The sequence below is a fragment of the Penicillium roqueforti genome, assembly GCF_015533775.1.
Source record: "Penicillium roqueforti strain LCP96 04111 chromosome Unknown scaffold_02, whole genome shotgun sequence".
Taxonomy (NCBI): Eukaryota; Fungi; Ascomycota; class Eurotiomycetes; order Eurotiales; family Aspergillaceae; genus Penicillium; species Penicillium roqueforti.
Genome location: NW_024067566.1, coordinates 711924 through 725600, shown reverse-complemented (window position 1 = coordinate 725600; position 13677 = coordinate 711924). Strand labels below are relative to the sequence as shown.

Below are 13677 nucleotides of genomic sequence, written 5' to 3'. Positions count from 1 at the left end.
AAATGTCCACCAATATTTCTCCTGCCGCCCATTTGTTTATACCCCTTGCTGTCTGGTTAATAATATGGGGGTGGGTATTTCCGGGTCTCCCCTTGCTAAATCGCCCCCCCCCCCCCTACCTTCCATAGTACGTACAATTTGTAATTTGTATATAAACCACTAACAAAATTAAGTCACTTTTATCACATCAACTACTTCATCGTCAACAACTGCTTTCACAACTATTTTAACGACTGCTCTATCAATCATGATTAAGGGATTGAAAGAATAGGTATGCGATCAAATACACGTTGTTATCTGATCAAAGTGTAGGAATTTTTTGACAACTCCGTATATCAAGTAGGATTCAAAAGTATAGAATTATTAAGTCCGGCAGAATTAAATCACTTTTTTTTAAACACCAGTAATATGTCATTATATAGTGGAAAATTAGAGATTTATGTATAATAAGAATAGCTTCAACGAGAAAACGCTATATTAACGCAAAAGAACAATTCAAGACGACGCGAGCCAATGTTGATTCAACCGCAAACAATCGGGCCGACGACAGAATCACAATGAGGAGCTGTATCAGGATGGGCTCTTCAATCACCGGCCAGTGATAGGCCTGAACCGGAACGCAACACAAGAACCTGCAGACAAGGAGCCCGCCAATATTCGGCGACGGAGTATATGAGATGTTGAATGCAAACACCAACTCAGCGAGACAATGTATTCAGGCCCTTGATCAATTGTGTCGGGCAAAGGAGACCTAAGCAGAGGCGTGACGAATCCACAGACGATGATAGAGCAGGTGAATGTGGTGACCTCGAGCGAGATGTTGTAGTTTTCCCAAATGAAGCTCGATCCCTCGAGTCGAAGTCGGTGGCGATGGACATGGAATATGCAATGTAGACAATCACAAATGATGCAGCTAAAGAGACAGCATGATGATTCTCATTGTCGGAGAGGAGAAGGTCATTAACGCTTTCCTGACTCTTTCGAGTCCTGCCGTGAGGCCTTGTGCTGGCTCGCCTCAGAGCGTACCTGCTTCAGTGCTGATTCAGGGACGAGGCCAGTTTTCGTCTCGATGGTGTACTCCTCGGGGAATTCAGGGTTCTCTGCACGACCAACTTCTGGATAGTTGACGTCCAATGGTGGAGACTTGTCTGATATTCCCAAATCCTCCAGGGACTCCTTAGTCTCTGTCCTCTGCAGCCCGAGAGCCGCCGAACCGTCTTTTTGTTCTTTCTCGGACATTTCTTTAGTCAAAAGATGACTTCGGCCACCGTACAACTGTGCTAGAAAAGATTGGCAAGGATTGAGAAACCGCGATGGAGGGGATGGCGAGGGAAGATATGAGGGGGGTTTTGGCCGACATATTTCCGAGATATCCATACCTCAGGCCATTTCGGCGCATTACATCATAATGAAGCAATAATGACTCACCATCCCGTGAACCTTCTACGATCGGACGGCTCAGGTCGCCCGAAGTTCAGGAGATAACCGGATTGTCTCGCGTGACGTCAATAATGTGAGGGGCGCCCTCCATGTCTACCGCGGTACCACCGATCTATACAAAGTAGCCTATATTATCCGCATTCCTACCTGGAATGATTCTAGACTTATCCACATCCACGGTTATAGTATCTAAATCCTAGAACATTATGCCTGAACGCGAAGAAGACAGAGAGTCGATTTCGGAGCCTCTCCCTGAAGACCTTCAAAAGATCGTGGACAAGGAAGAGTCAGATAGGCAAATCCGGGCAGACTACGAGAATTCATTTACATCGTGAGTGAGGCAATAGACAATTCCACTCATGCTATATATCTGACATGTTCCCCAGTACTTCTCCAAAACATTCTCTGAAGGAGCTTGTTACCGAACGATTGGATGAGAACCCCGACGTACCTCATAATTCGTCAGAAAAGACGCAAGAAAAGTCTCAGGGATGAGTGGAATATTCATATAATAAGGGAGCTGTCGGGCTGTTATAGATTCTATTAGGATCGGACTCGGATTTGAACGCAGTTTGGTTTATGTACTTCGGGGAATATATTTTAGCGGTATGGGCCAATCACCACTCTAGTTAGTTTTATGTAATCTATATTAATCATTCAACCAAGCAACCGGAAGGCGTGCAGAAGCTTGTATATATGCGTAAGAAACATGTCAAATAGTGTTAAAAGAATGTACATCTTATAGGTGTGACGGTCAAAATCAGGTCTTGTCGATATGCCCTTGTCACTCTCAGCCAAGGCCCTATTTCCTAGTTTGAGCAAAGATGGCTTACTCTCTCTATCTTCTCCAATGCTAGGAGCTTATTTGCCTCTACTTCAAGCATCGTATTTAATGAGAATTTAATAAAATGATAGATTCGAGTATGTACAACATCGTGGTTGTTCCAGAACACGGCCCGGCCCTTATAGTACCCACCTTCCCGATTAGTGGGTGCCACTTCGAATACGGAGTAGTTGTGTTATGGATCTCTTCTTTCATAATATTATTCGTCGTTGTCAAAGAGGAACAGTGTAAAACTATGGATCGGAGTACTGTTCCTTGATCCGCCTACGATATAGGTCTGGAAGTCGTTGGGACCTGGAAGCGGGGTACTGATGTATACAAAGGGGCACAACAGAACGAGAAGACAAGATTCAATTCTATGATCTGATCATCATTTCATTGACCTTGTATCATTTTACCTGACCAATAAGCAGGTTTCGAACAAACGTTAATGGTAAATCTACGTATTTGACCGATTCCCTTCCTATGGCAGTCTCCAACCGCCAGTACGCCATGAAACGTAATATTGCACCAGATTCCTTCATATCGCGCAACCAGCCCAATATAACCAACTTCTCCAATGAAAGCCTTCCAGTATTTTGATAAGGCTTCAAAGGATAGCTAGGTGAGAGGTTAGAAATGTCGCCCGAAGCTCGGTTTGCCGTCGTTGCTAGCACAGGCGCTTTCGACTTTATGCCAGCCTTCGAGGACGCCATTCTCTGCATCGTCCCCTCGGCTCTATTTCTGGTTGTGTCCCTACAGAGTCTCTTCTGGCTCGCGAGACAGCCTCGCAAGGTCGCCAAAAGCCACCGGCCAATCGTGGAAGTGGCACGTGATAACCTCCGCCCTAGTTTTTCTCTGGCCCAAGAAAAAACAACTACTGACTAGTTCAGTAACTGCAGGGGTTGATCGGCGTCTACACGGCTCTATAACTTGCAGTCTTGGTGTACTGGGCTCTGAATGCAGAGAAGTGGCCTTTCTCTCGGTTGCGGACGTCCGCCGCCGTGCTCGCCTTCGTCGATGGATTTCTGCTCTTGTTCCTGCCCTTGGGCGAGCGGGATCATCATCCAAGCTAAGCCGATGAGAAAGGAGACACGCTTGTAGCGATATCAGGAGCCAATTTTGGCTGGGTTCCCGGAAAGCCGGACATCCTCAACGACATCACTGTTGGAATCCGCAGATTCACCTTCGTCGTTGGACCTGTCGGCTCAGGCAAGAGCACTCTCATGCGAGCCATTCTAGGAGAAGTCCCGCTCCAAGCGGGTTCCATCCATGCCGATCCCGGCAATATCGCGTTTGTTGGTCAGGAGCCCTGAATCCAGAACCTGACGATACGCCATAATATCCTAGGCAGTGCCAGCTACGACGCGGAATGGTACGACAAAGTTGTCTACGCGTGCGGGCTAGAGTAGGATATCAACGAGCTTCCCGACGAAGATGCGACAAGGGCAGGCAGCGCGGGGTCTTCGTTGAGCGGCGGCCAAAAGCAGCGGCTCGCCTTGGCCCGAGCCGTCTAATCCACGAAGAAGACTGTCTTGTTGGAAGATGTCTTTGCAGGGCAGGATGCGGCGACCGAGGAGCACGTCTTACAGAATCTTTTTGCCGAGACGGGTCTCTTCCAAGAGATGAGCATAACTATGGTCTGTGTCACGAACGCCATCCATAGACTCGCCTATGGCAGATCATGTCGTCGCTCTGGATGTGAGCGGCCATATCATGCATCAGGGGTCATTCGCCCAACTTCAATCCGATACAGATTATCCGCATGGGCTAGCAGTCGAGCAGAACGGCGCGATTGACACGCAGGACGCAGCTGACGCATCGGTGCAGCATCGCCACGAGACTGTTCCTCGGGGCCGATATGAACAAGATGCTGAACAGGACAGCGACGACTCTGAATCGCCCGGACGAGTCCTCGGCGAGTTTGCCACATATGCGTATTACTTTGGCTCCGTCCCTGTATGGCACACCATACTGCTCGCTGTCCTCACCATTCTGTACGCGGGAAGTTATCGGATGACGGCACTCGTACTCAGCTTCTGGACAGACACTACAGAAGGATGCGGCCAAGCCACCAATGACTACTGCCTCGGTCTCCTCGCAAAGCTCACTGGTCTTGCCGTCTTGGGCATCACAGGGGCTGCATATCTCTTCCTGGTCGTCATGGTGGCTTCGAGCTCCGAGGTTCTCCACGCCCGGCTTCTCCATTCCGTCATGAATACCCCAGTGGCCTTATTCTCGCGCATCGACGTCGGAGTCACCACGAATCGCTTCAGCCAGGACATGTCGGCTGTCGACACCGAGCTGCCCTTCGCCCTCATCATCATGTCGGTCATCCTGATGTGCGTCTTTTCTGGGTATTTTGCATCCACACTTGTGCCCTTTGTCGCTTTCTGCTGATGTGAGTTTTAACAGCGCCCCCAAGCCCCAATGTGACACAAAAAAACACGGCACTAACCTCTTACTATGGGTAAACAGTGCTGCACCAGCTCAAGAGGGACGATGTCGTAGATCGGCTGGGTGGTCTAGACAGCCCGCTAGACGCCGACCGGCTCTCGCAGGGCCAGCGCCAGCTCCTGTGCATCGCCCGGGCTATGCTGGTCGGCAAACAGATCGTCCTAATCGACGAAGCGAGTAGCAACGTCGATGAGCGGTCCGAGCGGCTCATCCGGGATATGATGCGCGTTATTGCTGTTGCGCATCGCCTTGGTGCCGTCGTCGACTTTGATCGTGTTGCTGTTATGGGGGGTGGTCGGCTCCTAGAATGGGATTGTCCTCCCGCTCTTGTGAAGCGAGATAGCGAGTTTAAGGGGTTTTGGGATCTTGGGGCGGGCTAGAGGGGCGGTTAGGTGTATAGGTCTTGTGTGTTTGGTGTTGTTCGAGCTGGGAAATATATAACAAGGTTCGAGAAAACGAAAACAAAACAAAACGAAAAGTATGACGAAAAATATGTAGTTAAGTGAATTCGGCTAGTCTTAAGTATATAAATCAGAAGCATGGTGATACTATCTCCATGTAAAGACAGCACAAGTCCGTCTGCGAGCTAGTAGTCAAGAGTGACTTTAGAAGTGAAGTGGGAAGGGTCTCATTTTTATTCTGCGATTACTTTAAACATTTTATCTGCTTCGGTTTTTGGAAAATTCGCGATAGAGATAGTTTAGTCCGAAAGAAGCCTATAGGACAGTGTAACACGGATTCTCATGGCAGTACGAATGTGAAGGTATGATACTCCAAAATGAAAATGAATGAGAGTAAAGATTCAATCGACAATCCCATCTCAGTGTGCCAACACTCGCTGTACAAGGCACCCGAAGGAAGGACATATCTAAAAGGTACAAAAAGCCATGGTAGGCTCCATACATACAGAGAAAGCATAGTGGGAAATCACAAAATAGAAAAACCGTTGCGCCCAGTTGGTCCCAGACCAGCTCATTTCACCTCATTGGCATCCGAGAATGGACTTTCTACCCGTGCGGGTGGCGTCCGAGGGGAGTTACGTCCGTCACTCAAGCCGGAAGCGCGACGTGCGTCGCGAATCGAAGAATCAGCAGCTTCATCTTCGACCGATGAGAACGGACTGGACTGGTTGCTGTTTGTGGTTGATACTGTCGGGCTGGTGTCATTGCTTTTACTGTTCCCGGACAGCTCTTCGACTCGGTTGGCAGCGGGCGCGTTGTTGGCTTGCTTGTTCTTCACCGAAGGGCCACGCACCATCACTGGCTTGGCGGTTACACTGCGAGCAATACATGAACTGTTGCCCTTGACAGCCTCCGCCCGAGCGAGTTGCGCCGGGGTAATGGCTGGGACAGCGGGTGCGTCTGCAGGGGTAATCGTGACAGTAACGGGCGAGTCGTCTCCAGGGGCATTCGCTGACCCAGGTCCTCCGTTGTGGATACTCACGACGGCTGCCCGAGTCCGCTGGATCTGCTGCGCAGGAACGGCACTGACAATGGCATCGTTGCGGTAGATGGTGGTGGCCACACTGCTGCGCAAAGTGGGGGAGATGCTCTGGTGGCCGGTAGTGGTCGTCCATGACGAGTCACGCAGGTCACCCGGCATGAAGAAGTGTTGATCGGGTGTCGCACCAGGAAGCGGTGGAATAGGAGGCATAAGGGTGGATGGGGTCTGCGGTGGAGAGCGGTTGGTGACACCAGGAATGTAAGCGATTTGGATTACATTGGAGGCACGGGTTAGGACTGTAGAGGCGATGGACCGGCGTTCACTGCGAGCTGCTGCGAATGAACCGTTCTTCTCCGCCTCCTGGCGCTCCAGGCGCTTCTTTCGGATGATGAACCACCATATCAAGAATACAACGATGGCGATGGCAGCCACGCCTCCGACAACACCACCAGCAATAGCGCCAGTGTCGGTGCCCCCGGAGTTCGAGGGCGCGGCGCCCGTTGAAACGCACTTAGTGGTGGCGCATGCATCACAGCTCGGGGCGGTCATGGTACATATTGATCCATCGGGACATGCGGGACAGGCGGGGGATGTGGTTTCACACTGCTTGCAGCGCTTGAAGACGGAGCGGGCGGGGGAGAAGGCGGAATCCATGGGTTCGAAAGACATGGTAGGCGAGGAAGATCGAGATAAAAAACAGAGAAAGATATCGATAAAGCCGGTCAACGGCAAAGAATGTGCAAGATAAAATAAGAAAAAAGGAGTGTAAGGTGCTCAATCGGCGTCAAGTCGTGAGCGTAAACAGTAGATCATCAAAGCCGAGCCGTGAGGCGTGGCAGGAAACGAGTGTCGTGTGTGAAATCAAGGTCGAGATGCGATTTAAGTGATGGTCATGGTCCTCGGAATGGTCCAGACACTTGACAGGGATTGTATATGTCAAAGACGGTCGGGATAGGGGGGCTTGATTTGTTGACGTTGGCCCGACGCGCGTATCAGAGAAAATCGACTCACAAACCACACCCGATCGCAAGATCAGTGTGGGGAGAATAGATGAATAAATGAGAGAGAGAGAGGGAGATAGAGAGTATGACAAGTCAAAAGAGAGACGGGGGGATAATTGGGGGGGCCTTGGTCACGGGCCCGTGAGGTTCCACGGGTAATATACGGGGTAGTCAGGTACACAACGGGTTGTGGTGTATATTTTATAGTAGTACCTAGGTCTGGTGTAGAGAGGATATAAGGCGAAAACATGCAGGGAAAAATGAAGTGAAATCTGAGATGCTACAGCCTTTAATATTAAATATGCTATCAGATTGTTTCATCCCATGTTCACCTTACATGGATGCGAGGAACATAAGTGGGCATCTTACTGTGCCTGCAAGTGGTCCGCGGGTCTGGACTCTCGGATCATCGATTTTCCAAGATTGCGAGAAATAGAGTTTTTCGTTGGCTGTTTGTCTGATTTGGTTTGTTTGTGGTTTGTTTGGCGTGTTTGTTTGGTTTGTCTGCTTATCTTGTTGTCCGGGTGCTGTTTCTGGTGTATTTCCCCAATCGGGTTAGCGGCAATTAATCTCTAACTGCCTTCCGTGGACCAGACGAATGGGGTCACTGAAATCTTATTATCTTGGCGAATTGGGGAATTGGGGAAACGGGGAAAAAAGGGAAATCAGGGACATTAAGGGAAATTAAGATTCGAAATTTTCAACCCATGGTAATCATCGTATACCTCGGGGCGCAGTGACATAGCCACCGCATATGGAATGAACTGACTACGAGGCTGAACATCAGCACAACTCAGCCCAAGGTTAATGTTAGCCTTGGAATATAATAGGCTAATCGACTTGGCACAGCAAAATATACATACGCTAAATGCTTAGGGTCCACAGTGAGGTCTAAAATTACCAGAGTCAGGTGACCTCAGAGTATACTTCATGCTAGAGTACTTGGTAGAATGATAGAATAACCATACACAAAGAATTACAGAATAAGCTCAGCCTGCAATTGAGGAATTAAAACGGGACGCTGTAGCCGAGGGCTTTGAACACATTTATGTGCTGGCATTCAAACACCTATAGTGGAGTCGGGCATACCGCCCTAGGTGTCAAGCCTTTTCTAATGGTATTGTTGTTCTCTCAAGAATGTGGAATGAATTCTCTATATCTACCTAGGTGAACCAAACTGAACTCTTATATGAGAGGTCTATTCACCAAGTGTTTCACCAGTGGAGCAAGTTTATTAGGTTCGGGTGTTCTAGTCCACTCAGTACCACGTATAAAAGATCTGGAGTATGTATGTAGTTCCAAGGCTGCTCCCTACCCAAAGCATCATAGAATCAATAGAAGGCCACGAATCAGAACGAAAAGGAGACTAGAGTAAATGTCAGAATTCCGAGCATCTCAGCTTTCGCCTCCTAACCAGTGAGGGTCCTCCATAGGGCCTCGGGGGGCCATCGGGCTATTGTTCTCCAGGGATGGACATGGAGTATGTATGCGATTTACGACTAAGTCAAGGATATCCATGGCTAGTATAGAATAGTCAAAAATAAATACTCCGTACATATTTAAAGATACAAATAATTCCAATAAACTAGTCAAATGAAAAAAACCCCCAAAATAAAGGGGAAACTAAACCAGGACGGGGTTAGAGACGGTCTATTTTTGACCCTTCTAGTCTGACTGTCTCCCTTTTTTTTTACCCTTTCCCCCCCTTCTCTTCCTTTCTTTTCTTTGACCCTTGATTCAAAACATTTGCAATATTCCAAGATTCTCGGGAAAAACAGATTTCACTTTCTCCCTTCCCCTAGCCCCGTTGCTTCGATAATTGTTCATAAATGCGCCCTGCTTGAACAGATACCCCTCTCCTGTCAGCTTTGAAACACATCCCTTTCTGATTTTTCAACCTTTGCGACACCATGGCCTACCACGGCTCTGGCTCGCACTCCCCGGGCTACGATGACGGTGTTCATCTGCAGGATGTGCCATCTTCGCAGGTATGTGTGTGGAGAGGCGGTGAACTAGTTGCTAGAGCTGACCTCGGTGTTTTTTTTTTCTTTAGTATCGCGAGGATGAGGATGCAGCCCGCGGATTATTGTCCCAACAGCAGGGTCCATTCGCGACGCCCTTTGATGACCCCCACTCGCGCGGCGTTTCTCCCCAGCGCCCAGCTTCGGGGTACAGCTTGACGGAGACCTACGCAGCGGACACCGCCCCTTCGTACCACGACCCATATAATACTGGCAACGTCTATTCCGGCCAGGATGAGACCACCGCGGCAGCCTTTGGGGTCCCCGGCCGAGTTGCATCGCCCTACGCCCGCAGCGAAACCTCATCCACAGAGGCTTGGCGCCAGCGACAGGCCCCTGGGGGCGGTGGTGTCGGTGGTGGTGCTGGCGGTGGCTTGCGCAGATATGCTACCAGGAAGGTCAAGCTAGTGCAGGGTTCCGTCCTGAGTGTCGACTACCCCGTGCCCAGTGCCATCCAGAATGCCATCCAAGCCAAATACCGCAACGACGTGGAAGGTGGAAGCGAGGAGTTTACCCACATGCGATGTACGTGTGGACCGAACATATGGCTCTAAGAGAAAAAGACTAATGAGCCTTCACTTCATAGACACCGCAGCCACTTGTGATCCTAACGAATTCACTCTCCACAATGGTTACAATCTGCGCCCCGCGATGTACAACCGTCATACGGAGCTGCTCATCGCGATTACCTACTACAACGAGGATAAGAATCTAACGGCCCGTACCTTGCACGGTGTGATGCAGAACATTCGCGACATTGTCAACCTGAAGAAATCCGAGTTCTGGAACAAGGGTGGACCCGCGTGGCAGAAGATTGTTGTGGCGCTGGTCTTTGATGGTATTGACCCTTGCGACAAGGATACTCTTGACGTTCTTGCGACTGTCGGTATCTACCAGGATGGTGTCATGAAGCGCGATGTTGACGGCAAGGAGACTTTGGCGCATATTGTAAGTGGACGGAATATGGCTCCAAATGAAATAGCGCTAACAGAATATCCAGTTTGAATATACGACTCAGCTTTCGGTCACGCCAAGTCAGCAGCTCATTCGGCCTACGGACGATGGGCCCAGCACACTCCCACCAGTGCAAATGATGTTCTGTTTGAAACAAAAGAACAGCAAGAAGATCAATTCGCATCGTTGGCTCTTTAACGCCTTCGGCCGCATTCTGAACCCCGAGATCTGTATCCTTCTGGATGCCGGTACGAAGCCTGGCCCTAAGTCGTTGTTGTACCTCTGGGAAGCATTCTATAACGACAAGGATCTCGGCGGCGCTTGTGGTGAAATTCACGCTATGCTGGGTAAGGGATGGAAAAACTTGATCAACCCTCTCGTGGCTGCTCAGAACTTCGAGTACAAGATCAGTAACATCTTGGATAAGCCTCTGGAGAGTTCGTTTGGTTACGTTAGTGTCTTGCCCGGTGCATTCTCGGCCTATCGATTCCGTGCAATCATGGGTCGCCCTCTCGAACAATATTTCCATGGTGATCACACGCTGTCTAAGCAGCTCGGAAAGAAGGGTATTGAGGGTATGAACATTTTCAAGAAGAACATGTTCTTGGCCGAGGATCGAATTCTCTGTTTCGAGTTGGTCGCCAAAGCAGGCTCTAAGTGGCACTTGTCCTACGTCAAAGCCTCTAAGGGTGAAACTGATGTGCCCGAAGGTGCTGCCGAGTTCATCTCCCAGCGTCGCCGTTGGCTCAACGGTTCTTTTGCAGCCGGTATTTACTCGCTGATGCACTTTGGACGTATGTACAAGAGTGGTCACAACATCGTGCGCATGTTCTTCCTCCACATTCAGATGTTGTATAACATCTTCAACACTATCCTCACCTGGTTCTCCCTGGCATCATACTGGCTGACCACCACTGTCATCATTGACCTTGTCGGTACTCCCAGCGCCAGCAACGGACAAACCGCTTTCCCCTTCGGCAAGACGGCCACGCCCATTATCAACACCATTGTCAAGTACGGATACCTCGCTTTCCTATTGCTGCAGTTCATTCTCGCGCTCGGTAACAGACCCAAGGGTTCCAAGTTCTCCTACCTCGCTTCATTCGTGGTCTTCGGTCTCATTCAGGTCTACATTGTGGTCGATTCGATCTACCTGGTCGTTCGTGCGTTCACCGGCGGCGCGCCCATGGACTTTGTTACCGACAAAGGCGTAAAAGCCTTCCTCGACTCTTTCTTCGGTTCGACGGGTGCTGGTATCATTATCATTGCCTTGGCTGCCACATTCGGTCTTTACTTCGTTGCCTCCTTCATGTACGCTGACCCATGGCACATGTTCACCTCCTTCCCTGCCTATATGGTTGTCCAGTCGTCCTATATCAACATCTTGAACGTCTATGCCTTCAGCAATTGGCACGATGTCTCCTGGGGTACGAAGGGTTCCGACAAGGCCGATGCATTGCCGTCAGCCACGACCACAAAGGACGAAGGCAGCAAGGAAGCGGTAATAGAAGAAATTGACAAGCCCCAAGCGGATATCGACAGTCAGTTCGAGGCAACTGTGAAGCGTGCGCTCACCCCATTCGTTGCCCCCGTGGAAAACGACGAAAAGACCCTCGAGGACTCCTACAAGAGTTTCCGTACTCGACTTGTCACCTTTTGGATCTTCAGTAATGCACTCATGGCCGTCTGCATCACCAGCGAGGCCGTCGACAAGTTCGGCTTCACAGTGAGTTTTCGCCCTTTCTCTTAACCTTGTTATTAGACCACCAGCTAATATGATCATAGAATACCGCCACCGCCCGTACAGCCCGTTTCTTCCAGGCCCTCTTGTGGTCCAACGCCATTGTGGCATTGTTCCGCTTCATTGGATGCTGTTGGTTCCTGGGTCGCACTGGTATCAAATGCTGCTTTGCACGCCGGTAGTTGAATTCCAGCGAGCAAAAAATGCCCCTTTTTCATGACCCCCCTGACCCATATTTCCTGTTCGTTCTCCTTTTTCTTTCCCATACCGTGATCTGTATTCTACCTAAAGATGCCCAATTCTGTTCTCTTTTCATTTTGCAATGCCAGCCAGTATGTATTCGCGCGGTTTTACCTTGACGGTTACTGTGATCTTTTTTTGTCGGATCAGCCATGCACCGGGATCGCATTCGGAGCGCTATGATTATGTACTTCATATTCAATTAATTTTTTTCTCCTCGAGATTTCAATACTTAGTAGAGATATATATCCCATAGACTGTGTATAGTACGGAGTTCCCGAGGTCGAATATGTCAATGGAAGGCGGAGAGGCGATAAAGGACGATTGCTGATCTGAGACCCCGCAAGCACAAGGCTATCCTTTACTCTCATCATTGTCACCGTTGTCACCCGTTGATCTCGCTTTTTATAGCTCTGCATCTGGCTTCTGTCTCTCCTTTACTCTCTGACATCCCCAGAGTGGTTATCTCGCCATAAACTTTCTACTTCGCTCTCCCGGAAACCCGTCCGTTCCACCAGGTGGGGTGGTCACTCCCAACCAAAATGTTGAAAATCTGGTCGATGGTAGGGCTTTATTTGGCGCTTCTATAAAATCAAACTATTCCTAACCGTCTGTACAGAAGCAAAAGCAGCAGGAGGCTGAAAATGCCGAGGGTGCTGGAGGCAAGAAGAAGAAGAAGGTCACCGCGGCGCAATTACGCGTGCAACGAGGTGAGTGACTCTCCCGCAGCGGACATTATTACTCTCGCTGCTTGATTAATGGCTTATTGTTATATATCTCTAACCTCTTGTTTTTCTTTAGACCTTCAAGAACTCACCCTCGGCAGCACGATGAAAATGTCTTTCCCGAACCCAGACGACATCCTTAACTTCACCTTGACTATCGAACCGGACGAGGGCATGTATAAGGGTGGCGTCTTCAACTTTAGCTTTGCCGTCAATCAGAACTTCCCCCATGATCCCCCCAAGGTCAAATGCACGCAGAAGATCTACCACCCCAATATCGACTTGGAGGGCAACGTCTGCTTAAATATTCTACGAGAGGACTGGAAGCCCGTGTTGAATTTGAATGCTGTCATTGTGGGCATGCAGGTCCGTTGATGTCTTCCTTTTAACCGGTCGTTACTTGAGCTAACCCGTATTCTACTGCAGTTCCTTTTCCTTGAGCCAAACGCCTCCGACCCTCTCAATAAGGACGCCGCGGAAGATCTTCGCGCCACTCGTGAGAACTTCAAGAAAAACGTGCGCACCTCCATGGCCGGCGGGACCGTCCGAGGCATATCATTTGATCGAGTGCTACGGTGAACGCCTGTTAGGGCTTCATACTTGCCGTTTTTCCATCGGTTCCATACGAGACACTCGCCCATACCCCACGGGGATGACCAGATACGGGATGATGGTTATGGCTTTACACATGGCGGAGACATGGTTCGGCAATCCCGCGAAGGGTGCGCTGGTGTTTCCACGTACATATATCCGGCGTAATTAGCGTTTGAACACAATAGATCCAATTCGCTCATTTTGGTTGGTCAGGCGTAGGGGTCAAGTATATCGCTCT

At 49.6% G+C, this 13677-nt stretch overlaps 6 protein-coding genes across 6 annotated transcripts; 4 read left to right on the top strand and 2 right to left on the bottom strand.

Moving 5' to 3' along the window:
- Nucleotides 1-960: 960 nt before the first annotated feature.
- On the bottom strand, nt 961-1239 carry LCP9604111_1743 (uncharacterized protein; the record flags this gene model as incomplete). Its single annotated transcript, XM_039069143.1, has 1 exon — nt 961-1239. One exon carries the CDS (start codon nt 1237-1239, stop codon nt 961-963), a length of 279 nt encoding a protein of 92 aa, XP_038931870.1.
- Nucleotides 1240-1646: 407 nt separating this feature from the next.
- On the top strand, nt 1647-1935 carry LCP9604111_1742 (uncharacterized protein; the record flags this gene model as incomplete). The annotated part of the gene is made up of 2 exons (XM_039069142.1): nt 1647-1771; nt 1827-1935. The coding sequence occupies 2 exons, from the start codon at nt 1647-1649 to the stop codon at nt 1933-1935; spliced, it is 234 nt and encodes a 77-aa protein (XP_038931869.1).
- Nucleotides 1936-3937: 2002 nt separating this feature from the next.
- On the top strand, nt 3938-5100 carry LCP9604111_1741 (uncharacterized protein; the record flags this gene model as incomplete). Its single annotated transcript, XM_039069141.1, has 3 exons — nt 3938-4605; nt 4679-4695; nt 4742-5100. 3 exons carry the CDS (start codon nt 3938-3940, stop codon nt 5098-5100), a joined length of 1044 nt encoding a protein of 347 aa, XP_038931868.1.
- A 592-nt stretch (nt 5101-5692) lies between these two features.
- Nucleotides 5693-6832, bottom strand: LCP9604111_1740 (uncharacterized protein; the record flags this gene model as incomplete). Its single annotated transcript, XM_039069140.1, has 1 exon — nt 5693-6832. One exon carries the CDS (start codon nt 6830-6832, stop codon nt 5693-5695), a length of 1140 nt encoding a protein of 379 aa, XP_038931867.1.
- A 2242-nt stretch (nt 6833-9074) lies between these two features.
- Nucleotides 9075-12062, top strand: chsG (chitin synthase class III; the record flags this gene model as incomplete). Its single annotated transcript, XM_039069138.1, has 5 exons — nt 9075-9152; nt 9218-9710; nt 9772-10133; nt 10186-11865; nt 11925-12062. The coding sequence occupies 5 exons, from the start codon at nt 9075-9077 to the stop codon at nt 12060-12062; spliced, it is 2751 nt and encodes a 916-aa protein (XP_038931866.1).
- A 600-nt stretch (nt 12063-12662) lies between these two features.
- On the top strand, nt 12663-13424 carry LCP9604111_1738 (NEDD8-conjugating protein UBC12; the record flags this gene model as incomplete). The annotated part of the gene is made up of 4 exons (XM_039069137.1): nt 12663-12683; nt 12740-12830; nt 12922-13211; nt 13272-13424. 4 exons carry the CDS (start codon nt 12663-12665, stop codon nt 13422-13424), a joined length of 555 nt encoding a protein of 184 aa, XP_038931865.1.
- Between the last annotated feature and the right edge of the window lie 253 nt (nt 13425-13677).